Genomic DNA, 25,994 nt, shown 5'->3' with positions numbered 1-25,994 from the left:
GCCGCAATAATCGAGTCAGGCTGCCACGATTTCGAAGATCGTTCCACTCCGTCCCACTTTCGCCGGGTTGCCAGGCAACAGCAGTCAGGTGACTGTCTGCAGACAGAACATGGCTGACCTGTCAGAAGACCAATGAGGGAAAGGAAACATTTAGCATAATCGATCTTGTTTTTTACGTCGTTTGTCGGCACATTTGACAACCGTGGACATATTCTGAACAGAGGTATTCAAGGTAAGCGAAGAATACTATCCTGTTTTGACTGTTGCGTCACTCGGGGCGCGTTTTATTAAGCGGAAGCTCGCGTTGTTTTGTGGTGAGCTAAGTTAAGCTAGCTTGTAGCCAAACACTGGTTTTTCTTTTCCAGAGTTCAAAAAAAGCGTGCACTTGTAGACAATACTGACACAACTTTTCTCTTGGATGTTTCAAGTCATAGATACATGTATGCGTCCGCTTGAACTGAAATGAAATCTAACCTAATGCTTGACTCATTGGATTGGAGTGTAAATGTAACATTTCCACACGCGTAGGTTTAAAAGTAATATGCTGCTTCAAACGTGGATGTCTTTTTATGCCTTAGTGTTGGAAATATTCACGGGAAATTGCCAAAGCCTTTATGTGGCATGAGAACATCTTCAGGGGGTCCATTACCATGCTTTAAAACCAGAGTTGTTTTTCGGTCGTCAAACGACATCGATCATATTATTATGTTGGATATTTCACTCTTGTCTACATTCCATTACAGTCATCGAAACGCTGACTTTTATCGCGCTGTACGACGTGTTAAGTAATACATCTGTATTTCACTAATGATGGGTCCATACAACTACCCCTTATATAAGGCAAGTGGCTGGAAATATCGCATCATATAGTCAACAATATTTTATTTCCCTTCTGCCAAAAAACAACTACGACTCAGATTTAGTTGTCAAGAACCTGTTGAAGTCACAGCTCACTGCTGGTTTCTTTTCTTTTTTAAACTCATGTCATGCCAATAAAGCAAGGCTTTCATGCCGCCTGAAGCCACAAGTCACATGCCATAATTAGGAGAAAAAAACATCAGTTGTGTACAGATCTCTTCAAAACTGCTGTTCATTATTTTGTAAATATTTCTGACAGTCCCTTTTTCTAATCTTTTTGTTCTGCTCTTTGGTTTAACAGTGTTTTCAAATGAATCTGTCGCCTTTAGATTTCAATATATTGCATCTTTCGCTGAAGCTATATGCTCAAATATATATTGTGTCTGTGTGTGTGAAATGAAATAGTGAGAAGTAAAACAACAAAAGCATTCTGATTCTTCTGAGTTAATATGAAAAATATGAACTGGAGAATTAAGTATATGAGGAAAATCTAATCCGCATTTTAGGTACGATGTGACGTTCCCTCTTAAAATAGTCTCAATACATCTAGAAGGAGATGTCTTTGACTCAGGTGTATAAATAATTTAACTACAATATGTTGTAACTCATTCAAGTGATTCATGTGACTCATTCATTCAATGAAATCTGCTTACATAATTTTTCTGTTTTTGCAGATGAGCAGATTGCCGGATGGAATGCCAAATGGTCCCAGCCGGAACGAACACACCGGGAAAGATGCACAAATCTGGGAAAGGCCCTGGACACTTGAAGAGATGCGGCAGAGCAGTGATAACTGGTCTCTGGCTGCTGACGCCGGTGTAAGTCTTAACATTTTTGTTTGAAACCGACACAATTTCTTTCTTCCAAAGTAACTGTGAGATTATTCCTGCTTGTCTTTTGTCTCCCTAGCTCTTTCTCTTTCTTCAAGATTTCTCACAGAGGATGCTGTCAAAGACGCATGACATCGAGAAGCAGCTGGACAGTCTCATCCGTGACACCAAGGCCACTGATAGCTGCTTGCAGTCTGTCTTCAATGACTTCCTCATGCTTTCCAATACACAGTTTATAGAAAATGTACAGCAGTTCTTTCTTTTTCAGTCACCACCATTCTGCTGTTGTCTAATGTTTTTTTCCAACTTCTGCCATAGAGGGTCTACGATGAAGAGGTGGAAGAGACTGTTCAAAAGACGGATGTTGCGGATAATAAACCCGAACAGGTATTTGTTGAAAAGCTCCGATTTTCTTTTACTGTTCCAAAACATTTTCCTTTTTCATTTAGAAAACCAGAGAGCAGAAAGAGGCCGAGTTGATTCCCAAAATGCAGGAAGCGGTTTCTCATGGATTGAGAGTTTTGGACTCTGCCTTTGAGCACCTGGACATAAAAGCAGGAAACTCTGACTCGGAGGATGAGGAGGTGACCGACCGAGTTGAGGCCATCTTGGAGCCCAAGGTGCATTCTTCATTTTAAGGAGATGAAATTAGGATCAGCCTATTTTCTGAATGGCACCCAACCACATGAATGTCATCCTAGGACCTCTACGTGGACAGACCACTGCCATTCCTGATTGGTTCGCGGGCGTTCATGGATCAGGATGACGTTGGACTCGGTGACCTTTCAAGTGATGGTAGCATTGTTGTTTACACTCTGGTCCTTCTTGATTTGTACCTCACTTCTGTGTATGTCTCCCCAGAAATGTCGGTTGATAGTGATCGAGACAGTGTGATTGAGAGTGAAGAGGGCAAAGACGCAGATGTAAGCATTTTTTGGTTGTGCCTGTGCTGTATTTTCTGATGTTTTCGGCCAAATAATCTTTTTAATGGGCGACTGGAGTAACTGTTGCAGCACGCCAGCGTGAAAACACGGCCTTTAATACATTCAAGTCTATCACAGGTCACATGACAAAGCAGGAGAAAAACCTTACATTTACAAAGAAAGACCTGCAGAATGTCCCCAGTCTTTCGAAGCCTATAGGAAGCTGATCTTTGCACTCTTTTCCCACAGCGTTCCGATGATGACTTGAGTCAGGAAGAAGACGAAGTTCACCATAATATCAAAAAGGTAAAATGCATTAAGTGGTTGTTGTTGTTTTTATAATAAAAGTTCTCTTTAAAACTTTTCCAACCCCTTAGAAGTCTTCGTTAATGAGTTTTGAGGAGGATGAAGAGGACGAGGATTCTGACATATTTGGAGAGTCTGACAAAGAAGAGGATGACACAAAGGTGGGCGGAGCAATGGATGCTTTGTTTTCACAGAGTGCATCCATTAGAGAGCAGTGAGCAACATGGCTGCTGTTGTGCCCTGACGTATTATGATTGCTATTGCTGAGCCATGCAGTATTAAATGTGTGTGTGTGAAGTTATTGGAGAGTTGCAGACTGAGAAACATGACTTCCTTTTTAGTGACTCTGAAAACGCCTTTCTTTTCACTTAGAACACAGGCTCGTCCTCTTTTGCCGATGAGCTGGCCGCACGCATTAAAGGTGAACCAGTGAAGAAAACCGAAGGCGATCGTGCCTGTAAGTTCAAAATACACTCATTATCACCTTTTTGTCCGCTTGTTTTGTTTGTTTTTTTTATTTCAAATTCAAATTCATTACCATCAATTCAGCCAATGCACGGCTGCATGATTAATGTTGTTGTGGCCATCTTCAAGCATTGACTTCTAAGAAGAAAAGTAAAGGCAGGAAAGAATCCAAATCTTCAAAACAAGAGGGTAGGACGATCACTTCATTGGATGTTTTGTCCTGCATTTCATATTTGGTTTTTTTTTCAATTCCTGAGTTGTTGCTCTGTTCCGGAGCATGACCCACTCCCGTTTCTGTTCTGGTTAGCAGTAGCTGTGCACGACGATGACGACAGTGATGACATGTTTAAACCCCCAAAGATGGAGGATGAAGACTTCTCTCCGTTTGGAGGCACGAGTGGTCTCTTCAGTGGTGGCAGAGGCCTGTTTGATGATGATGGCGACGAAGAGGAGGTATATACTTCACACACTTCCAGCTTCAAATGGGACCATTGTGAATTAATAAAGTCGCGACCTCAACTTCAGGGGGACCTTTTCTCCGAGGCACCCAAACCTACCCGTCACAAAGAAGAGAAGTCCAGTAACGGCAGTGTCAGAAGCACATCTCAAACTTCAGGTCAGTCTTTTTTTTGGGGGGGGCGGGAGAATGACCCCACCTTTATGTACTTTTCAGTGTAACCTCAATTTGTTTCTCTGTTTTTTAGAATCTGTGAAGTCTGTTAAGAAAATCCCGCCTGGTGCTGTTTCAATATTTCCAGGTATGACAAGTATGTATTTTAATATTTTTTTAAATATTTGTATTAAACTTCTCATTATTACAGATAACGGCCTCTTTGGTTCAGGGAATGACTCAGACTCCCTAGAGAGTAAAGATAACGGATCTCCGTCAACAAAGTCCTTTTCCACTTCCAAGATGACCCCTTCCCTGCCCAGCACTGGAGGTGGGGGTATCGCCGGTGGTCTGTTCGATGATGAAGAGGATGACAATGATTTCTTCAGTGGCAAAAGCACGAAACAGTCAGCTTCCTGTAAGTATAGGATGTTTTTTTCTGTTTCCCACTTCATGTTTGTACGAGGTCTTAACTTGTTGTGAGTCACTCCAGCTGGAAACGACAAGCAAAGGAAGACGGTCGATCTGTTTGCTGAGGATGATGAAGACGGGGATATATTTGGGGAAAAGAACAAAGCAGCAGCTCTGACTAAGAAGGCGCCTGTGGAAGAGCAAGTGAAACCATCTGAGAAAAAGGTAGACATGCTTCATACCACTTTAAAACTGCTGTTACTGATCAAAGTACGTTGTTACGTCTAGATGCCGGCGGGGGCCATATCAATCTTCGGGCCAGGAACTAAAAGCTTGATCAGCGAGGGTCTGAAGAGACGGAGCACATCTGCCAGCGAGGAGTCTGAGAAGTCTCAGGAGGTAGTAATGAAAGTCTTTCTCCTTTTACTGTCTGGTCGGATTCAGCCGTCATTACCAGTGGATGATGTCTGTGTCTAAGCAACGTCAATCCACCTACTTATGTTATCTATTTCAAACAGTTGATCTTCATTTTGCCCTTTAAGGAAGACTTAAACCTTGACCTGTCAATTCTTGAGTTTCTTTTTTGATTGAGATATTTGCCATGTTTATATTGTTGCTGCTGGTTCAATGACACAGGCTCATTCATGGCATTCAACCATTCTTCTTCAGTGCTTCAGGTTCAAACTTTGGGAAGAAGCTGTTCCTGTGACGGGAGGTTCTGGTCTGGATGGACCAACTGATCCACACAGATTGTGTGATAGCAAATACAGCAAAATGTCATTATTTTTGTTCTTGCTTCTCAGAATGGCCTTGCCCCTGGTATTGCGAAGCCTGTCAAGCAAGAGACCAGCGGACTCTTCTCTGATGATGACGACAGCCAAGTGAGACTTTTGACTTCTGTGGTCTGACAAAGAATCGCTCGATCAAACTGGTGTTCAAAAAGGACACTAAAATATTTGCTCTTGACATATGAAACATTTACTCTCATCGTTACTATGACAAGAGATTGTCTTTTGTGGCCCATTAACATCCCTCCCTGCAGATCTTTCCGTCGGTCGCCAAGAGCCATTCAAAGTCTGAATCTTCAAGTCAGAGGAAAGGCAATAAGCCTCCGCCGTCGTTATTTGATGATGAAGATGAAGAAGAGGTAGCAAAGCGTTGTTTATCATTTTTGCGATCCAAATGAGCATCGCCTCTTTAAGTCATTTTTTTTTGTCATTTTAAGGATCTATTTGCTTCAGCTGCCAAATCTAAACCAAAGCCTCAAGATAAACCTTCAACCACACAAAGCAGTAAAACTGTGTCCAGCTCCCTCTTCAGCGATGATGAGGTACGTGGACTGACAAAAGATGCTTTATAAGCTCAGAAATATGCTCAGTTGTGCTGTTGAAACGGCAGGACCAGTGGTTGAGCTCCAGCTCTAGTGCCGTCAAACAGGAAACCAAGACGGCAGGAATGAAGTCGAGCGTGAGCGCCCCGTCGAATCTGCCCAGTGCAAAACCGTATCCCAAGAGCAGCCTCTTTGATGAAGACGATGATGATCTGTTCGCTCCGACCAAGGAATCAAGGTCAGAGTCCATTGGATTCTTAGAATTATTGCGTTCTGCGATCTTAACAAATATATTTTAATCGTTCTGTCCCATTTTGTTATTCAGTCAAAGCAAGCCTCATAGAGTTGCTCTACTGTTTGAAGACGAAGATGATGAAGATCAAGGAACACTTTTTGGCATAAAACCTACTGCACATTCTCCAGCAGTACCTGCTAAAGTGAGTCCATAGTTGACAATGTCAATGTTTGTTAGGCTGTATTCAATAACTGCCTCTCTTCATCACCACAATCTTCCCACTGGTTAAGTTGTGTACTCTCTTGATTCTTCAGTCCTCTGATCTCTGCACCCTTCCCAAATCTGAGGTGGGAAAAGCTCCTGCACCTGCACCTGAAGAGAAGACTCACGAGGAGAGGAATGTTGCCACCAAGAAACCAGAGAGCCCAGACTTGTCACAAGACACCAGCCAAAGCAAGAAGAAGCCTGTCGGGGCCGTCAGCTTGTTTGGGGGCATCGACATTCTGGCCAAGAAGAAAAATCAGAGCCCATTGGATGGAGATGACGATGACGACTTCCTGTCAAAAGAGACTCCCCCGGCTGATGTTAAAAAAGAAGACAAACCCAAAACAAATGCTCTAAGCCTGTTTGATAATGAAGAGGAAGATGATTCAGACTGGAATGATTCAATATTCAAATCCAGTAAACCTGCAGCTAGAGATATAGTAAAGGTTTGTATTTAAAGAAGCGATTTTAAAGAAATCATTTAATTTTTTTAAGGACATCAGGCAGGGCTGCTGAATGACCAGTCGAGTTTAAAACATGGCTGTCTGGCTGTTGGTAGCAGAGCTTGAAAGGCCTTTGCTATTTTAATCTATATAATTGGTGTTTCTGTGATTGACAGCCTGCAGTGGAGCGTACGACCTTGAGGAGCACTGGTGTTTTCCAGGACGAAGAGTTGTTGTTCAGTCACACGCAGCAGAAGGACAACGACCCAGAAGTCGACCTTTTTGCCACCTCAGGAAAAGCCTCTGTGAGTTCACAGTGATTTGTTGTTTTGTTGTTTATATTATAAACTTGTAATTTTACTTAGATCCGTAGATCAAATTAATTTTAAATGAATGTGGCACTCATTATGAAGAGTATGTGATGTATTTGTACTTGCTTTTGAGCGCCCTTTTGTTTAAAACCCGTTTGTGTTTAGAACTCCAAGCCCAGCACTGTGAAGCCAGCAGCACCAAGCCTCTTCTCAGATGACGATGAGGATGACCTGTTCGCCGCGGTCAAGCCCAAATCTCCACCTCCGGTAGGAGCCAAGTTAAACCGCTTATAACTTTTCATGCTAACGCTCTGCTACTTTGCTAGGTAATTGCAGCGAAGCCCACCAAACCAAATGCTAGTCAAGAGTCTACAGCAGAGGTGAGTTTCTTTTGGCACAAACTAACGTTGCATTAGACCACCAGTGTCTAACACAAAGTTTCTCTTCCATCTTAAGAAACAGACTCCTGCTTCCAACTCTGCAAAGCCCAAAGATCCCTCATCAAGGATCGGAAAACTTCAAGTAATTGTATTTCAACTGTTTCCTGTTAAACACAAACTTATCAATGGTTATGTCAGACTTAAGGGGTTGAGTTATTTCACATCTTAATGTTGTATAGGAAAATTATCTCAGTTATGTAAAGTTACTTAATGAAGATGAAGGATTGTGAGCTGGAAAAGTCCAGTGGATATTTAACTTATTGTTTTTCCAGGCTAACTTGAAGATAGACCCCACCATGTTGCGCCCGGGCTCTGCCCCAACTATGCCAGGGCCTCACTCAATGGATCCCAATTCCTCCTCTGGCGTGTCCAGCTCCAGTCTGAGCCCGAGCCCAGCTACAACTCCCATTGTGGCGCAGGATTGCGGCGTGAATTTTGATTCCCCAATGCCCGTTGCGACACTTCACAGCGCACACAAGGTTGGACTTGGTATCCATTTGAACCCATCTATCTTTGGGTGGTGACTTAATGTCGTCATTTTCTGCAGAACCGGCCTAAAGGGGCAGCCCTGCGGCGGCCGCAGTCCCGGGCGGCCCGGCAGCAAGCAGCTCTGAGATCAATGGATGATAATGAAGAGTTTACTGGGCAGAGTCTAAATGATTCCAACCCCGCAGCTTCTGGATCATTCTCATCCCTTCTGGTCAAAGACCATGTGAAGCAGGGCATTTCACCGGTCTCGGTGCCAACACCAGAATTTCCCACGACACCCACCACCTCTTCCTCGTCCTCTCAGCCTCCAGTCGATGAAATATCCCCCAGGCCTTCTTTACTGACACTGCCAGTGTCCACACATGCTGGAAAACAAGACTCTAGTAAGAACAATACAAACTTGTTGGCAGCTGCTGATGACAATGATCTGTTCGGAGTCTCTGAACCTTCCTCCACCATAAGGACTGCACAACACGCAACACATGCAACAACACCTGCCAGTAGAACAACAGTGTCAAAGAAGGACAAAGAAAAATCTGCTCTTCCGTCCATCTTTGATGACAACATTGACGACCTTTTCCAGAAGGTGAAGCCCAAGGCAGCAGCAAAGGAAACCAAGGCCTCATCGTTTTTGGAAGATGAGGATGATGATGATGACCTCTTTGGGCTGAGCAACAGCTCCACCCCTTCTTCCACAAGTAGCAAAGAAGTCAAGAGTAGCATCAGTTTTTTAAAGCAGGATATTTTTAAGGTCTGTAAAAGCCAGACACAATCACAATGTAAGTTCTTCGCTGAGTGGATGAATGTGTGCCTTGCAGGATGATGTAGCCACCGTGCCTAAAGTCCAGAAGAAGAGCAAGGAGAAGCCCATCGACAGCAGCTTGTTTGACGATAACATCGATATTTTTGCCGACCTGTCTGAGGTGATAAAACCAAAACCCACGTCAAAGACAAAAGGAGAGACGAAGTCCATATTTGATGATGACATGGGTAAGCGATGCTCCAAATTTTTCCAAAAGTAACTATACAGTCCAAAGTAACTATACAGTCTCGTATTTCTCTTTTTCAAGATGATATCTTCTCAACAAGCACAAAAACACCGGTGGCAAAGGCGCCACCTAAGTCGAAGAAAACGTCTCCATCACAGGAGACCAGCACAACTGTTTCAAGCAACATATTCGATGATCCACTTAACGCCCTCGGTGGTGAATGATTGTCCCCTAGTAGCCACTTGTGTACAGTGATTTCTATTGTTGTGAGATAGCTGGAGAATCGAAGAGTGAACAATCTCGCTGTTGTATATTTAAGTATTCAAATCATGTCGACACTGTGTCTTAATTTTTGCCTGACGAAGATCCCAGTCGTCTTTGAAGAGCATATCCAAGGATCACACTGGCAAAAGAACAGATTTTGTAATTATTATCAAATACTGTTAATTGTTTCTACTCATGATAGCACTTTAAAAGCATACCACATGCTTAACCTCAAGGCCTGATGAAATTAACATTAGAATGTTTCCTTTGTTTTCAAGATGTCTGCAGTTTGGCGTTCGCCGTGTCATGATTTCATGCGTATGTGCCATTACATGGTCTTGGAGAAATCAATGTTTACTTGCTGTCTTAGTTCCTTTTTTTTTTTGACAATATTTTTATTAATAAGAAAGTCACTCATTTCTAAACTTTTGCTGTGATAACAGAGAATTCATTTTAATAACTAAAAAGAAACATATTTTACACAATTTGCTGTGTGTGATTTTTTTTTTCCCCTGATGGTGTTTTGTATGAATAAATGTCAGTTGTTATGGAAACAGAATAGCTGTTGGAGTTCATGTACAAAGACGTTATGCTTCAGCAAGGCAAGTTTTTATATTGATAATAGTGAGCTAGGCAGGTTTAGAAGCTTGTTCAACATTTAATATTGGTCTAGCAGCTGTAATACAGTTAAGAACTGCACAGTTTTTGCTTAAAAATCGATTGTTGTATGTAGAATGAGTGTTTAAACTGTCCTTCATTCAGCTTTTTGTAGGCATTAGTTCAATAATTTCATTTATATATATATATATATATATTTATATATATATATATATATATATATATATATATATTACACATTACATTATGGCTAATAATGTATATTTTATAGCTGGAGTTAGGCAATAAACACAATCACTTAAAAACCTTAATATTTAAACTAAAATAAATGGTTATTCCTAAAATATATAATGCTGCGGAAACATCTAGCGTTTTTTTCGTTATGATTTCGGCTGTTGTCTTTGAGCTCCATTCTGGCCCCGCCTTTTTCCTCGTCTCCAATTGGCCACTCCGGCTGTCACTCAAAGTCACAAAGGTGTCGCTGAGCCGCCTCTGACAGGTACCATGTCGCCAACAAGAGGTCCGTGGCGTCCCGTAGCACGTCTAGAACCCGTTTTTTCTGTGTCTAGACTCTGAGGAGTTGACGGGGGAAATGCTCCTGGGTTTCGCCATCGACCTTCTCCAGGACGGCTGCAGCGAACGGGACTGGACCGGACCTCATAGCAGCCTGCTAGCTGGCAGTTGTGAAAGGTAGCCATTGTTTGAGTTGTTGGCTAACATGGCAACGGCTACCATCAATAGCAAGCGCGGTGCATCGGTGTGTTTCTCACCGAAAGTCTTGTTTTCACCTACGTTTGACGCTAAAGTGCATTTTCCAATGCGATGAGCAGCGCAGTGGGGATTTATTAGCTCAATTTTAGCCACTGGACCGATGTCAAAACCTCCATTTATCCAATGTGTGTGTTCTAGCATCCCTGTTGTCGGTCATCTGTCTGACACGCTTAAACCAGTTTATTTCAAAGCGTTATAATTCAGGAATATATGAACCTCAATTTAAACATCTTCTTTTGGTGCTAGCTTGCTACCATAACCGTCTTGAAGTCAGTAATGTTGTAAAGAGCTAATCCCGAGTCCGTGAATTTTTCTTCACGAAGACATCACGTTTGGTTTCTGGTTACGTTGCTTTCAACACTATTAATATTAAAACTAGTTAGATGTATCAATGGAACTGCTAAAATGTCGGGCAGTTGAGAACAATGTAATTCATTGGATAGATTCATATATCCACCACAGTCGGTGGGATTCTTGGACTGGTCTGGTCGGTGGCCTTTGATATGGACTTCCAGTTCTGTCACAGCATATATTCCTTATAGAAACATTCTGGTTTCAATGTAGTCACTCAGTCCTCTCACCATTAGGATGAAGATGATCTTTTAAAAGCTCTGCCAGACATTGGACACCTCCCTGCTTACACAACACACCTGATCTTAATGATTCTTTTTTTTCTACACCAGCATTAGTTGTACTGAATGTTTAATAAGAGGTTACACAAGTCTGTTTCCTAGAGTCATTGATGAACAAGGAGAAAAGAAATGCAGTGGCCCCTGTGAAAGATGAACATGAGAATCAGAGAGGAGCTGGAGAGAGTGAGCCAAGGGGTGAACCGTCTGTGCACTGACTCCCTCATAAACAAAACATAATTTATCAGTGCTGCAACTAAGAACTACGACTATTCTCCATCACCGACTACATTAGCGATTAGTAAACTTGTCGGTGTGTACTTGTGCAGGTTGATGAACACAGACATTAGTCATTAGAAGACTTAAAAATGCATGTACATTTTCAAGCACTAGTTTTATTGCTTGAATTACATCCATATGGACAGTGGATTGAGTCAACTACACGACTTGTTTTGAGTGTAGTGTTGAGTGTAGTGTTGGTTCACACTTGTTTTAGTGTCGACTAATAGTTGTGATTTTGTATGTATTTGGAAGCCTTGTCATTTATATAAAAGTTTAGATGAGTACTGTTCAAGTCTTTCCAAAATATTGGGGGACTTAAGTTTCTTCATTGAGGTTTGTTATGTGAACGTTTGATGTTTACAGATTCATGCATATCTTTTTATTTCCAAATTTGTTGGCTTTATTTTGACTGATCTTTCATCAAGTTTTTGTTCTTTCCCCTCAGTGTGATGTCACGGCATGAAGACTGACAGTTAAGCAGAGTCCTTCGCCCCTTCCGCTGAGATAAGACAGTTTTCCCGATATTCTTCAAGACTATGTCAAGATGACTGACCGAAAGGAGCCACCCTTCTATAATGACGACAGATTGGGAGCTTTTCACTACAAGCTTCCTGTCTACGACACAATGGAGCTCTTCATAGAGACTTTGACAGGGACCTGCTTCGAGTTGCGTGTTTTACCTTACGAAGCGGTCGTTTCAGTCAAGGCAAAGATACAAAGGCTTGAAGGTAAATATTTTCCTAGTGTGCTGGGTAACTATCGAAGTTGATGTCAAACATGTTCCTATCATAACTTGGTCCAACATAGAAAAACAGACTCATCCTGAGGAAATTCCCCATGGCATAGGTCCGCCTGTAGAGGGCAGAATGATATCATATTTACAAGGGATATGTCTGTTCACTTCACCTTCATGTCATCCAATTATAGTATTCTCCTCCTAACAGATCTTGGTCATCCTTTTCCTATCTCTGTTTAGGAATCCCTGTCGCCCAGCAACACCTTATATGGAACAATCTGGAGCTTGATGATGAGCACTCGCTACATGATTATGGGTAACTCTCCTTCTGTTTTTTGGACATGGTCGGGGTCAAGATGCATGGAAATTGTCAGTAGAATAAAATACAGTAATAACTGCTGGAGTTAAACCTCAGTGCTTGGTGGTTATTGGTAGCATTTTGTATTACTACTGATTGACACTTACATGGTGTAACATTGATCGTCAATATATTTACCTTTGCAGCATTGCAGAGGGCTGCACTTTGAAACTGGTGCTGGCGATGAGAGGCGGTCCAATTAACACCAGAAGAGGTGAGTAGGAATAAGGTTTTTTTTTTTTTTTTTTTTTTTTTTATAAAGGAAATTAAAGTTACGCCACCTGCACTGGCCTATTAGAGGTTTTTCCATATTCATGTATGCTGGCCAGCTCTCTCATTTAGTGTTATTTATACAGCACTTTTCATTCACTAAGAGGCTGCTGCCCTCCAAAAATGAAATTGGGTCACACAAACACCGAGGGATATGAGAGTGGTGTAGACTATTTGATGCTCTACACTTGAACTAAGTCACAATGAGCAAATCAGCCCTAATAAACCTAATCCATTAGATTTATGAATCCATTTTGTCTTTTGATGTTCTATCTGGATTGATTTAGAATATATTTATTTCATCAAAAATGAATGAAATTCTACACAAGGCAAAGATACAAAGGCTTGAAGGTAAATATTTTCTTAGTGCTGGGTAACTCTTGAAGTTGATGCCAAACATGTTCCTATCATAACTGGGTCGACCATAGGAAAGCAGACTCATCCTGAGGAAATTCCCCATGGCATAACTTATCGTACACGAGATACCACCAAAAACACGGCTAAATCTCCACAATGGCAATTCTGCATCTCATGATAATTTCGATAAACACGGCGCACACTTGCTGCATTGCATACATGAACACGACCGGGCCATGATGGCGCACCTCACTCTCCAGCTCCACAGCGCTTGACAGCCGACACCGACGTGTGATAGTTGTGAAGAATGTGGTGGACTTGGGTTCACGATTGTCATTTTAAAGTTATTTTTAAAATGGGAAACCTTTCATAAGTACATTGGTCGACTCTGAGTCTCTGGGTCGGTGTTTATTGCATTAGATGGAGTATTCTCATAGGTTCTCTGATGCGGTCGTCCTCTTTGGTTCACATCAACACATGCAGGTCTCCCACTGTGCTGGAGCCTCGGCGAAACACTAATAACACAAATAGTTGGATATTAGACGGACCTCCACTCCAGTATTGGAGGCAGCGTCCTCTTCCACCTCCCCGATTAGGGTTCACTGATCACGGACACACTCTCACAGGCAGCAAGTATTAGTGAAATCTTTAATAAGGCAATGAAAAACAACCATTTTAGGAGAGAGAATTGTGTGAAAGGTTTCTCATCAGACAAGACAAAGGACTGACAGTTTGTTATAATGATTTTGAAAATGGAATGACTAAATGATCATTTATTCACATTATTTCTAATATTTCTTCAATTGCGTCTAACAAATGTGTTCAGACTGGTCCATGGTTAAAGTAAACGGTTAAAAGACATGAGATACAGCAGACAGATGTTGACATTGAATTTCCCATCTCTACTGTACACAACTATTATGTTTAAACATAAACAAATAATGATGTTGAGACAAACTCCACTAATAAGTTACATCATAAAACAGTTTCAAGAGAGACTTTAGTATGTCCAACACATGGAATAGAATGCTAATGTATTTATCGTGATGATTATAATTATCGACGAAATGACAGCATTTATCGTGATATTTTTTTTAATTTCGCTCACCCCTAGTATGAAACTTCAAAACCTTTTGAACCTGCTGTTCTCAACTGGTCTTTGACAATCACACCCAAAACAATTTTTTGGGACCCACTGAAATGTAAACGCTGATGTAAACAGTGTCATCTTTTGATGACATGGCAAATTGTACATTTGAACGCCATCTGTCCATCTACAAAGGAAGTGATTCAGGTTGAAATTTACCATTAATTCAGTTCTGGGTCATTAGAAGCCAATTTCTTGATTCCTGATTATGAGGTGAAAGAACAATTGCATGTTGTAATTATACTTGACTGTACCTTTTTTTTAAACCATCATCTGCCTAAACATGAAAGTCTATCACCAGCATGACGATGTATATCTCACTCCGCATGGTTGATGAAATAAAGCTTCTTCACCACTTGAACTGAAACTTTAACCACCAAACTTTGTCTTCTCCTTTCTCAGTAACCATGGAGGATCCCATCAAAGATGTTGCCGACATGATGGACAGCACAAAAGAAGAGAATTGGGAGAAAAACCTGAACAACAAGCAGGTCACCTTTGTGGTCTATCGGGAGGGTGAGAAGTATAACTTCTTCCGTGTGGTGGACCGGGGCGACGGTACCTTGACTCCGCTCTCTGAATCAGTGAGGTCTGCATCTGCACTTCTTGAACTCTTCTTGAATAACTGATGGATGAACGTGAAAACTGTGATTGTTGATCATTTGATTAATGTATTTTCTAGCATACTGATTGTTTTTTTAGTAGGAAACGGCATCTGAATTGATTTTCAGTTGGCTCATATTTTACACGTATATTTAATACAGAAAAGTACCAAGAATGACAGTGATACTGAGACCCCAGTTGAGTTTTTGTTTAAAAGGTTGAGACAGATTTGTTCAGATAAGATATTCATTCAATAAGATCAACTTGAATTTAGTTTTCTCACTTGGAACCAGATACTTTTAAAAGGCCCTGAAATGAACATGGTAGTGCCCCTTTAAATGCTGAACAACTGTGGTGCAGTTCAGTGCTCATCCATCGTGGTGGAAAAGATTAACAAAGGAACGCTTGCACTTTAATGAAAGCTCTATTAAAAGCTTTGGAAGATCAACAATAGTCTTTTCTGTTTCCTCAGTGGCGGGTCGGTGTACAACATGTACACAGAGGAAGAGGAGGGAGAGAGTTCTGCAGCTGCACAGCAGAGCCTGGAAAACCTCATCACCATGAACAAAATGAAGCAGCTCAAAGCTAAAATGGAGGACATGAACCTTAATAAAAAGGTGCGAACCACATCTCTCTCTCTCTCTCTCTCTCTCTCTCTCTCTCTCTCTCTCTCTCTCTCTCTCTCTCTCTCTCTCTCTCTCTCTCTCTCTCTCTCTCTCTCTCTCTCTCTCTCTCTCTCTCTCTCTCTCTCTCTCTCTCTCTCTCTCTCTCTCTGCCATCTGCTGTTCATTTGGGGTCATTGAACTAGAATGTGCGGCCAATGAGATTTCAAAGGCTAAAAAATGTATCGGAAATTGTCAATGAAAAATTTGAATATTGGTGTAAACGCTCTCAGACCTAAGTGCTAATTCTCTTTGTTTTGGAGAGATCTAATCTTAAACATAAATAGTACATTATCCTTTCCAGGTTTTTGTCTTATGTCATTATTTGCTTCTTCCTTCATTCATTGTTCTTTTGGTGTTTTTGTTTAATGTCATTCTGCATCTCGTTTTCTGTTGCACAGCCCAAGAAGTCGATTAAGGTGAAGCCAAGGCCTCTCGTCAGTCCCCATTCCTGCAGTAGCTCTGGACCTCCTGGCACTCGACACCATCGTCGCCTCTTTCATTCACTCCCCCACAATAACCAGCCTTGGCAAGCAAACGCACATCTACCTCCAATTGCAGACCATGAGCCTGCAGACTCTGCCCTTCCACCTGCTCCAGTAACGTCCTCCCACCGTCCGTTATCAAGACCAGCCCCTAATTTGTTTCCCTCGTCGTCCTGCTATATGTTGCAGGAGAAGGATCAGTGGGAGACATGCCCTTCTTTTTCGAAAATCCGGCCTCCTCCTAAAGTTTCTCGGTTAGACATCGGCAGCACCAGACTCATGAGAGACTGCGTTTATCCCCAGTTACCACCCTTGTGCACAAGGAGACCTCCTGAAGGATTTGATCCTCCTAAACCCGTTGGGGAGACATTTGGACTGAGTTTGTTGGAAGAATCTGCTGGATTTGTGGCACCAACACAGCCAGTAACTCCATTTGGGGAACTGCCTGATCCTCTTAGTCTGGATTTATCCAGTCAGCCTGAGGAAGGTTTCCAGCCCTTCGAACTGGGCACTCACTCCCCTTCCCCTCTCAGTACCTGGACACTTGGACCCAGTGAAACTTTTACCAGCAGAGCAGATAGAACTCAGCTGGGCACATCTTTTTATATCAGCCCTCCCTCCCCCTCTGCTGCCCCGAGGTCCACACCAACTCCCACCGCACTGTTACCTCAGTGTTTTGACACCTCCTCGCTCCAGACCCCTGCTGTTGAAGCTAACTCCTGTGCCCTAGTCAGACCTGGCAACACGTCCCCGCTTCCCTCCGCGATATCTCATCCGCCGCGCCTCCGCGGAGTCAGAGTGGAATCACCTGGCCAGAGGCCAGAGCTCATTTCCAAGAGGGAAGCAAGAGGCATCACTAAGATGGCCAACCAAGCTTGTAAGGAGCCGCTGGGGTCCTTGAACAACTCCGAGCTCATGGCTTCACTTGCCGCCGGGGCTGTGGATGGAAGAAGCAGCAGGGCAAGAGATGGGGAGAGCTCTGAACTTTCACAAACTTTACATCCTGCTGCTGCCGTAGGACAAAGCATTTCTGGCTCCAGACTTTCATCCGTCTCATCCCACCAGATTGCAGCCCCTTACATGGTGAGCATACTGCGTATGATTAAACTCTCCAGGCTTTTTTTTTTTTCCCCCTTAGGTTTAAAGTAAAACTTTTCAGCACAAAATGAATCTTAGATATTTGATCTTGGTTGTGAAAATGACCTTCTTTGCTGAAGTGAAATGAGCCGTGGCTGTATTATTTATGTACATAATGATTATTTATTTTCAATTTGAATGGGCATTTTTTTATTTTCATCGAAAGTCGTTCATTTGCTGAAACATTTTAAATATCTTTTAATGTAAGGCTTTGTTGTTGTAATTTCTTCTCCTTCCATTCATTGTTTAAAAAATGTTTGTCTAATTTTCAGAACAATCTTGCACCAGGTGGTGGCGTTGCTTTGTTTGGAAGGATGGGTAAGTCATCCTCCTATGCTTCTCTTCTCCTTTTCTTGGACTGGTTAAGGGGAGAGACGCACTGTTGTGATCCGATTTTCTAAATCACAAAATGGCTTGTTGACTAGGCTAGCGTCAGTCGGCCGGATACAGATGAAGCCCACTTGTTTTAATTATTGCTGCTTGATGGAAAAACTATAACTGCCTGTGGCAACTTGTGTTCATATTTCTTTGCTGCTTCTTCAAGCTGTCAACTGGGTTCAAGTTGACTTGTTTGTCCTCTTGCTCCAAGCTCTCAGCCTGTATTGGATTAGCTGAATATGACTCTATATTTTGCCCCTAACTTCACTAAGCATCCTGTAGCTAGAGAATAGTGCAATTTTAGACTCAGAAGTTTTTGATATGTTGGCCTCAAAGGAAATTCTTTACTGTTTATGCCTCCTACATATTGATTTATGAGTGATGCGGAGTTGTGACAAAAAAGTCTTGGTGAGAAGGAATCACTCCAGTTGTCTTCTAAGATAAATTGTCTTCTAATAATTTACCGCACATTGTCTCAGCTATTTATTTTCCCTCAAATGGGGGTCAAACACTGGGAAATCTCTCACTCAAGTGTAAAGACATTTTGAACCCAGAGCCTGTTTTGTGGTGGATTATGGAACCAAAACAAATACAAAAATCCAATCCTACGCGCCGCTGCTTGACACTGAGCCTTTGCTGCCTTCATCAGAGAGATGTCAGTTTTATCAGCTAAGAGTGAAGCTAAGCTGTACGCTCCCTCAGACACCGCTGCAATCTGACGCACACTAGTGTTTTCTGGTTTGGGAAGTGCAAAACATTTTCATGGCTTCAAACGACGGAAAATTGTTTTCTGAATCTCTTTGAAAACATTTAGCCATGAGATCCACGTGTCTGATCTCACAACTGAAGGGTTGTGTTTGACTTGTGTATGTCATGAACACCATGGAGCTCATGAAGTGCCCAAGCTGTTGTCTCTTTGTGGGGAAACATTGTGTTCAAAAAGTGGTGCTGCTAAAGCTCAAGAGGGCACAACTGGAGGACAGTCTGTGGCAATATAATGAGAAGTATCATGTAGTGTAGTTCACTCTTGAGGCTCCGGCTAAATCATCACTTTGAATATTTCTGAGTGTTGACTGAGTAAATGTTTCTCTGCCCTTAGGACCTGCGAAATACCACCTACCTTCAGTCAAGAATCTTTCAGGCACCAAGAAGAAAAGCTCCAAACACTGCTTCCTTTGTGACAAGAAGACTGGCCTGGCCACCAGTTATGAGTGCAGGTATAATGACACACACACTTGTATTTCTGTCCTCGTGGGGACACTGCAAGGTTTCTAATCGGCATAACCCTTACCCCAGCCTCTCACCCCAAACCTTATAAGTATGGAAAACATGGATATGCACACCAATTCTCATAATAATGCTTATTCATGAGAATACTACAAACTATTGACTTTTTTTCTGTTTTTATTTTTCTGTTGCCCACGTTTAAATGCACACTCACAGATCAGGAGAACATTTTTGCCCCATGTGTGGTGCAGGTTGACACCCGTGACTGAGAGTATTTCCCAGTCACGGTGACAGTGGTTTCCCATGGCCAGTAATTTTGATTTCTTGGTCATGAGGAGTCAAGCTAGACTGGGTAACCTGCCACCATTTTTTTGAGTCAGTAGAATGGAATTCTCTTGAAGATGTAACTGGCTTGTCTGAATATCTTGGTGGGACATATTCATATTCCGTCATTTCAAATAAGCTCTAGCATCTAAAGATAAGCATCAATTGTATGCAGTGAAACTGTCTTAAAAGCTGGCCCCCAACACATGTCTCGATATGCACTGCAACAGTTGACACTTGCGTGTCTGTTTTCAACCGTTTTGTTTTCTGACACATTGCAATTTCTCTCTGCCAAATCTTTGCCTGACCTTTCAGGTGTGGTCACAACTTCTGCGCCACTCACCGCTATGCTGAGACACATGACTGCACTTTCGACTACAAGAGTGCCGGAAGAAGGTTTCTGCTGGAGACAAACCCTCTTATCAGTGCACCCAAGCTGCCTAAAATCTAGACTCTACGACTGTGAGTCGCTGAGGTGAAAATGAGGACGGATTTATCTCACCACTGTGTGCTTTTTTTTGTTCTATCTGCCAAGTTTGCTGAATATTCTGTGAAGCCAAGTATGATCAGACTGATCAAACCATCTTGGCTCGGCGACGTGAAGCTGTTTCCGTTTCCCGTTTGCTTTTGTATAAATGCAAAATAACTGCATGTAAGTATGTAGATTCTCTGCTGCACGCCGCTACATATCGACTTTTGTGTTTTCAGCCTTAAAAAAAATAGCAGGCCGTTTCATTTGACAAGAGAACAGATGCACTTTAGAAATGTCATATTTATTATTTTTGACTTCCCTGGACACCGGATTATGGATCTACACGTGAAGATTTTCTAACCAATTATGTGAAGCATTTAATCTTTCGTACCGCTGGACATCATCACCGGCCACCAGGAGCCAACTTGTTAACCCGTTTATCGTTAAATAATTAATATTTATTATTCAAAAACGGAATTATTTAAACTGGGTTTGGTTGTTGGATAGCAGGTATGCAGCTTGTGTTTGTGGGCGTGTTGGTTGTTGTTCCTAGGCCTGTTTGTGTTGACGTGGAGGGTTGATTGTGACGTCCATGATGTGTCTGTTATTGCCATAAAAACTTTTCTAAACCTTTTTTTAATTGTTGAGCTGTTACGAGGAATTCACATGCTGTTGATGTGTCTACAAGGGTTTGTTCTAATAAAGATTCTTTCTAAATTCACCACACAGTTTGTGTTAGTCGGCCTTGGTCGGCTGTTCAATTTGTGCCTTAGAAATGGGGCGTAAAGCCGGGTCATCCCGTAGAGACTCAGAGCAGCAGATGCCTCCCTGGAGTGGTGCTCAGCTGGCAGTCAGACTTGGGGACAGGCTGGCCAGACTGTCTCTTGGTTGGCATGGCAACACATCTGTATTTCCCCGACTGCCCCTGCAGGCTGACCTTGGTTTAGAGGTGCAAAATGGTTGGTTGCTATTTGAAGAGTAATTTTATGTCCTTCTCAACAAGGTGAACGTTGTTTTATTTATCTCTCTCTCTCGCTCTTGCTCTCTCTCTATAATCACCTCCCTTCTACAAGCAACGTCCTCCTATATATTCATAATCGTGCTGTGTAAAAATGGAATATTCGGTCGCTTTTACGTGTCTGTATCCTCCAAATAAGGTCTCCTATGTGAACCATTATTTTTAGACTCTTGCCTTTCCCTTGCCAAGCTCTGCTGCTGCTGCTGCCTTGTGCTGAAATATTGGCACCAATCTATCGAAAGTGTGCATTCATGCCACTTAAAAACAGCTTTGATGTGACACTCCAGACGCCTGACATCTTATATAAATTACCAAGGTGAGGTAATGCGCCTGCAGCGCTCAGCAAAGTGATCATGAGACATGGCTATTTCCTGAGTCGTGAGTCTTCATCAGAGACTTCAGATTCCCATCATTAAAGAATTGAGTCTTTTTGAGACTTTTCTGTGTTGTGGGTCTTCAGATGTTTCCAAACCATTAGGTTGAGGACGGGACGGAATTCGGAACTGAATTTGTCGGGATGTCGGTGGGTTGCCCTGACACGAACTGTCAACTCGAGGTGAACTCAAATTTGTTCATATATATTTCATGGTCTTTATAACTTTATTTCGATTCTCCATCGAAATGCCCTCAGGACTGGTGAGATGATCTTGACATGTTCAACAGGGTGGCGGCCCCAGGGCAGACCTAGGACATACTGGAGAGATTCCATCTGAGAGTCGACCTCCATAGAAGACCTGGAGGAGAGAAGTGTGGTTGGTTGTATAAACCAGGGTTTTTGTCCGGCGTAAATGTATCATGCAAAGCTAACAGAATGAGGTTGTGCTCCCAAAGTAATGTTGTTTTACAGGGTCCATGTTCTACTTAGATTCTGTCTCTTACTGAGTTTTGCATCAAAATCAAAACATGCGCGACTCTGTGTGCTCCCAAATGAATCATCGGATGAAAACCAGACTTGGAATTTGAAAGATGTGTCTTAAAGGTGTTTGTCTGCCAGGAGCCCAATTACCCCACTTCCAAGTCTGACGAGACAGAAATGAAATTTAGCGAAGATGAAATCCGAATGAATTAGTTAAGTGTTTTCACTGGTCACAGCTGTGCAACTAGATTCATAAAAGCTTCATGTTAGAATGGATCTGCTGTACAAGTCACTCCTGCTGAGAGCTGAAAACTGCTCTTAAAGATGATGAGCAAATATGTTCTTGTCTCCGCCGGATGAGTCACAACAAAGCTCCCTGTCTCTGGTATTATTATTCTGGACTCCTTCACGATACCAGACCTGAGTCACAGTTCCCTATTGCCAGAACTGGGTCTGAGATAACTGGACTTAAACTGTCCTTCCTGGCGGCTTTTCACAAACAAGGCATGGTTTTATTTACAACTGATCCATGAGCAAGAAACATGCGCCAGCAGCTAAAAATCCAGCGCCTCTCAGTTCCATAATGCACTGCAACGGTTAAATGGCAACACATGTAAGTTAAGAATGGGATTAAACTAGCTTGATGGGTTTGTGCAACCTGTTTGTTGCTGGCTGGATTTCTTCTTCTTCTCCTCGGTCTTACGTAAACGGCTCTGTTTACCAAATAAAGGTGTGCCCACGCAACCTGCCGCAACAACATCGCACACGTGGAGCAACTCAGGGTTTGTCACAAGATAAATGACTGAACGCATCTGAAGAGTTCCACTGATCTCAAATGTATTTAGGAAGCCGTGTGCACTAACAATGTTTTGATCTTTCGCTCTGGTGGACGACGGCTTCCATCCACTTGAAACCCGGGGAAACATTTCGCTATCCAATTAAAGAAGGCAGCGTGGACAGCAGCAGACTCGGCGGCTCCCTCCCTCCCGCCGTCCCTCCGTACGTGTCCTCCAATTCCCTCCTGCAGCCAGACGGCCTGTATCTGGTCGAAGACACCTCGTTTGACAATTTGTCCGACTCATTCTCGGAGCACTGTGGGAGCAGACAGTGGCTCCGTTGTTCCAGCCCAAGGACGACGGGCTGGACTGTGCATTAGTAATAAGCCTGGAGACAATGGCAGGTTTGACAGAGGCAGAGACGCCGCTCTGGCTCAACAGAGGATACATTCCCCTCCTTTAATAAGTGAGTGAGGGGCTCTGTTGGTGTGGGATTACACTGTTGATGATTGACTCGGGTTAGTACAGTCATCTCCAGTCCAGTCTTTATGTGGGTGATGTTTGCAGGAAGGAACTGATATTTTGAGTTTTTACTCATCGCGGCCAAACAGGGCGTCAGGAGTCAGTGGGTGGGTCGGTCAAGCAGAACTCTCTCCGCTTGTTTGCCCTTTGGCCTCTCTGTATTGGGCCTTTTTTGATTTATCTACTTGTTTTCGGTTCAAAAGTGTCGAGAATTTCACACATTCTGAGACACATAGGACAGAATCACTTGTTTCTTGAGTAAAAAATGGATTTGATAGATTTAAAATTGGGATCGAAAAATGTGATTATTTATATATATATATATATATATATATATATATTCTCCCAATTTTGTTTCATTGTTACACATTGAGCTCTTGAGGGCCAGGTAAGTACGTGAGGAGGCTGCAACTGGCCCCCGGGCCGCACATTGAGCTGAGCAGATGGCGAGCATAACAGTTGAACCAGCATAATTGATGACGTCACGACACCACGTGTGCAGTCCAGCGCGACCCGTCCGTCTCCACCGGGAGGTGAAGCCGGCGCTCGTGTCGCGACCTCGACGCTGGCTGCCAAGGGAGGGCGCGTGCTCGACGCCGAATGAGAAGCGCTTCTTGTCTCCATCTTGACGCGGAAGTGTCTGACGCGCCATCAGCTGCCCGGTGATGAGACCAGCAGTCGGAGGCGAACGCAGACGCAGCGCACGCTCCCTTCCTCCGCGTGGAACAAACATGGAGAGACGTTTGCTGCGCTGCAGCGCCTCGTCTTCGCGTGCTCTCGGCGGGACTCCCCTGCAGGTGTATTAAACCCCCCCCCCCGCGCCCGCCCGCCCCACTCAGAGTGTCGGTCAGTCGGTCGGTGGAGCGGCGGACAGACGGTGGTCGGTGTGGAATATTGCTGTTGACCAGCGGGACTTGAGCTGAGGCGTCTGGACGAGGAGAAAGGTACAAACATTTGAATTGGAATGTTGATGTTTTGTCTGTATGTTGCCTTTGTTTCAGTAGTTCAACCTGCAGTCTTCGTATTTCGGTCAGTTCCTCAGTGCTCCTCACCAAAAGTGCTCTCTCTCTCTCTCCATGAACAGAATTATTCAACTGCATTTTCTGAAAAACATCTTCGTTCACACAGTTTGCTTGCTACGTGTCAGACAAACAATCTCATGTAAAATATCTGCCTGTGATTTATTCCCACCAGAGCGTTTGCTATTCCCTCTGAAATGTATCACAGCAGCAGTTTGTCTTCATCTCACTGAGGCTAGAATGGGCTCCTTCCTGTTTCAGCCCTTCTCCTCGATCAATCTCCATCATCATCATCATCATCGATTCATGCTCGGAAAACCCAACTTTGACATTACAGTCTCTGGTTTTTGATCTTCTAAACTCAGAATCCAATGAGTTTTGTCAGTGTCAAACCCTAAAGACGCCGATAGCGTGGCTGAAAATGAAGTGTGGACATGGTTTGTTTTAAATTCGGCGTGTCTGCAACACCGTCATGACACCGACATGAATACTGGAGAACGGCGGTGGGCAATTCAATGGTATATTCTGGGATGCTTTCACAGAGCCGTCTGCTCCTTTTTATGATTCAAATAATTATACATGAGGACTAAAAAATACTAAGCAACATAGTGGACTATTTTTTTACTGTTTAATGTTGGTCATGAATGTATTTAATTTTGTGTCGTAACAACCAAAACGTCCCTGTTGACGGTAGACGAAAGGACAGGTTCGACAACAGGTTCATTCGTCGACAAGTCGTGACATCATCGAATGACTCAGACTACCATCACCCAAAATGTCTAAAGTACGGGACCATTTTACCACAGACACCACAGATACCTTTCACGCCACGTTATAAGCAATTTAAATCTGAGGTTACAAAATCATATTTAACAATATATAAAGTGCTTACGATTATGTTTTTATTTCTATTCTTTTTTCGACACTAGACTCACAGTGTTAGTCAACCTGTACACATCATATGCTTGGTGACTAGTGGACTATCAAAATAATTTTTCCTTTTTGTTTGTTATGTCAATAAATAAATACAATATGTGGGAAAAGAAACCGTATATATGGTTATGAAAATAGTCAAAACTGTTTAGATAAAACATGATTTAATGAAACCAGTCTTCATTGTTAAGCTACATTTTAACATTGTTGTCAAACTGTGTTAGTAGTGGGTCTTGTGAAATTCAAATTTTATAAATAAAATATATAAAACCTAAATAATGTCTAGCTTTTTATTAATATCAACATAAGTGGGCATAAAAACATAGAAAAATATTGAATAAAAATTATGATTATAATAAAACACACACAACAGAACTCAAAATAAACTGACAACATAAATTTCAATAAATATATATATATGTCGACATGGGCGTCTGGGCCGCAGAGATACAGGTGACGGGCCTCCTCTGGCCCTCAGGCCGCACATTGCTTACATTCATATCGTAATGTGGGAAAGAATCTGGCGGTCATTTTTCAATTTCCTATATTATGTTTACCCTGAGTTTAAGGAACATGATCAGCGAAGAGCAGTGTGTTTCAGATTGCTGGAGAAGGCTTTATTTGATTTTCTGTCGTGACGAATGTGAGCTGGATGCTGGCCGGGATCCAGGTGCTTTACATGAAAGTGTCGGCTGCTTCCGCTCACTGCATTCACCTCTAATGAGATTAACACACGTATTAGTGTTGTTGTTGCAACTCTACACCTACATGAACCTGTGATTGTCTTCCCTCTCGCTTCCTCTATAAATATCTGTTTCTGTGTCAGTGCGATGCTGAGCTGAGCACCGCTGCCAAAACACTGGCAGGTCTGTGTAGCCGTTGTTCTGCCAGAGATGATGCTGTAAATGATTGAAAATAGTACAATTTAAGTGTTTTCAATCTTGACATACGAACATTTACATGCAGGTAAATAAGACCATCGATAAATGTTTTCAAATGGCTGCTCTTGTTCTCACGTGCAGAGCAACTCCAGCACGTATTCTGTCTTGGGTAACATGGCAGCGCGTCCTCGGCCTCCCTGTATTTAATCAATAAGCAGCAACATTTCCTCCATTTCTGCCATCACTTAGTGGTTTCAGCGCGTCTCATGTTACACTGCTCTGCCATCGACTGCAGGCTCACTTACCCATCCTACACATGTGTAACCATACCTGCTAATCCATTTACATCTGCTGCCCTGGCGTGC

The 25,994-nt window shown here is 42.6% G+C and overlaps 3 protein-coding genes across 11 annotated transcripts in view; all 3 read left to right on the top strand.

Moving 5' to 3' along the window:
- Nucleotides 1-96: 96 nt before the first annotated feature.
- washc2c (WASH complex subunit 2C) lies at nt 97-9,666 on the top strand. 5 transcript variants are annotated; one of them, XM_053875716.1, is made up of 31 exons: nt 97-232; nt 1,533-1,676; nt 1,768-1,932; nt 2,007-2,075; nt 2,138-2,308; nt 2,390-2,483; nt 2,550-2,611; nt 2,861-2,917; nt 2,989-3,078; nt 3,290-3,374; nt 3,512-3,571; nt 3,693-3,835; nt 3,908-3,998; nt 4,087-4,140; nt 4,204-4,410; nt 4,486-4,628; nt 4,692-4,802; nt 5,207-5,284; nt 5,446-5,550; nt 5,629-5,733; nt 5,802-5,971; nt 6,059-6,170; nt 6,283-6,678; nt 6,852-6,980; nt 7,152-7,253; nt 7,313-7,366; nt 7,443-7,508; nt 7,699-7,905; nt 7,974-8,666; nt 8,734-8,905; nt 8,986-9,665. In XM_053875716.1, the coding sequence occupies exons 2-31, from the start codon at nt 1,533-1,535 to the stop codon at nt 9,126-9,128; spliced, it is 4,278 nt and encodes a 1,425-aa protein (XP_053731691.1). In that variant the 5' UTR covers nt 97-232; the 3' UTR covers nt 9,129-9,665. The 5 variants fall into 5 exon arrangements, with proteins under 5 accessions (XP_053731691.1, XP_053731690.1, XP_053731694.1 ...); XM_053875715.1 differs by having other exon boundaries at nt 3,690-3,835; XM_053875719.1 differs by lacking the exon at nt 6,283-6,678 and having other exon boundaries at nt 3,690-3,835; nt 8,986-9,666.
- Nucleotides 9,667-10,246: 580 nt separating this feature from the next.
- zfand4 (zinc finger, AN1-type domain 4) lies at nt 10,247-20,345 on the top strand. 2 transcript variants are annotated; one of them, XM_053875037.1, is made up of 11 exons: nt 10,247-10,285; nt 10,356-10,476; nt 11,914-12,196; nt 12,445-12,520; nt 12,709-12,776; nt 14,739-14,925; nt 15,412-15,556; nt 16,003-17,169; nt 17,496-17,541; nt 18,701-18,818; nt 19,468-20,345. In XM_053875037.1, exons 3-11 carry the CDS (start codon nt 12,013-12,015, stop codon nt 19,601-19,603), a joined length of 2,127 nt encoding a protein of 708 aa, XP_053731012.1. In that variant the 5' UTR covers nt 10,247-10,285; nt 10,356-10,476; nt 11,914-12,012; the 3' UTR covers nt 19,604-20,345. The 2 variants fall into 2 exon arrangements, with proteins under 2 accessions (XP_053731012.1, XP_053731011.1); XM_053875036.1 differs by having other exon boundaries at nt 10,255-10,476.
- Nucleotides 20,346-23,328: 2,983 nt separating this feature from the next.
- The window catches only part of marchf8 (membrane-associated ring finger (C3HC4) 8), a 54,471-nt gene continuing 51,805 nt past the window's right edge, over nt 23,329-25,994 (top strand). For all 4 annotated transcript variants that reach the window (XM_053874376.1, XM_053874375.1, XM_053874373.1 and 1 more), the window contains exon 1: nt 23,329-23,740. The gene's annotated coding sequence lies outside the window, so the exon portion shown is untranslated. The remainder of the gene's footprint in view (nt 23,741-25,994) is intronic.

The sequence above is a fragment of the Synchiropus splendidus genome, chromosome 9, assembly GCF_027744825.2.
Source record: "Synchiropus splendidus isolate RoL2022-P1 chromosome 9, RoL_Sspl_1.0, whole genome shotgun sequence".
Classification (NCBI taxonomy): domain Eukaryota; kingdom Metazoa; phylum Chordata; class Actinopteri; order Syngnathiformes; family Callionymidae; genus Synchiropus; species Synchiropus splendidus.
The sequence above is the reverse complement of the archived record's forward strand: the minus strand, read 5'-3'. Positions and strand labels throughout refer to the sequence as shown.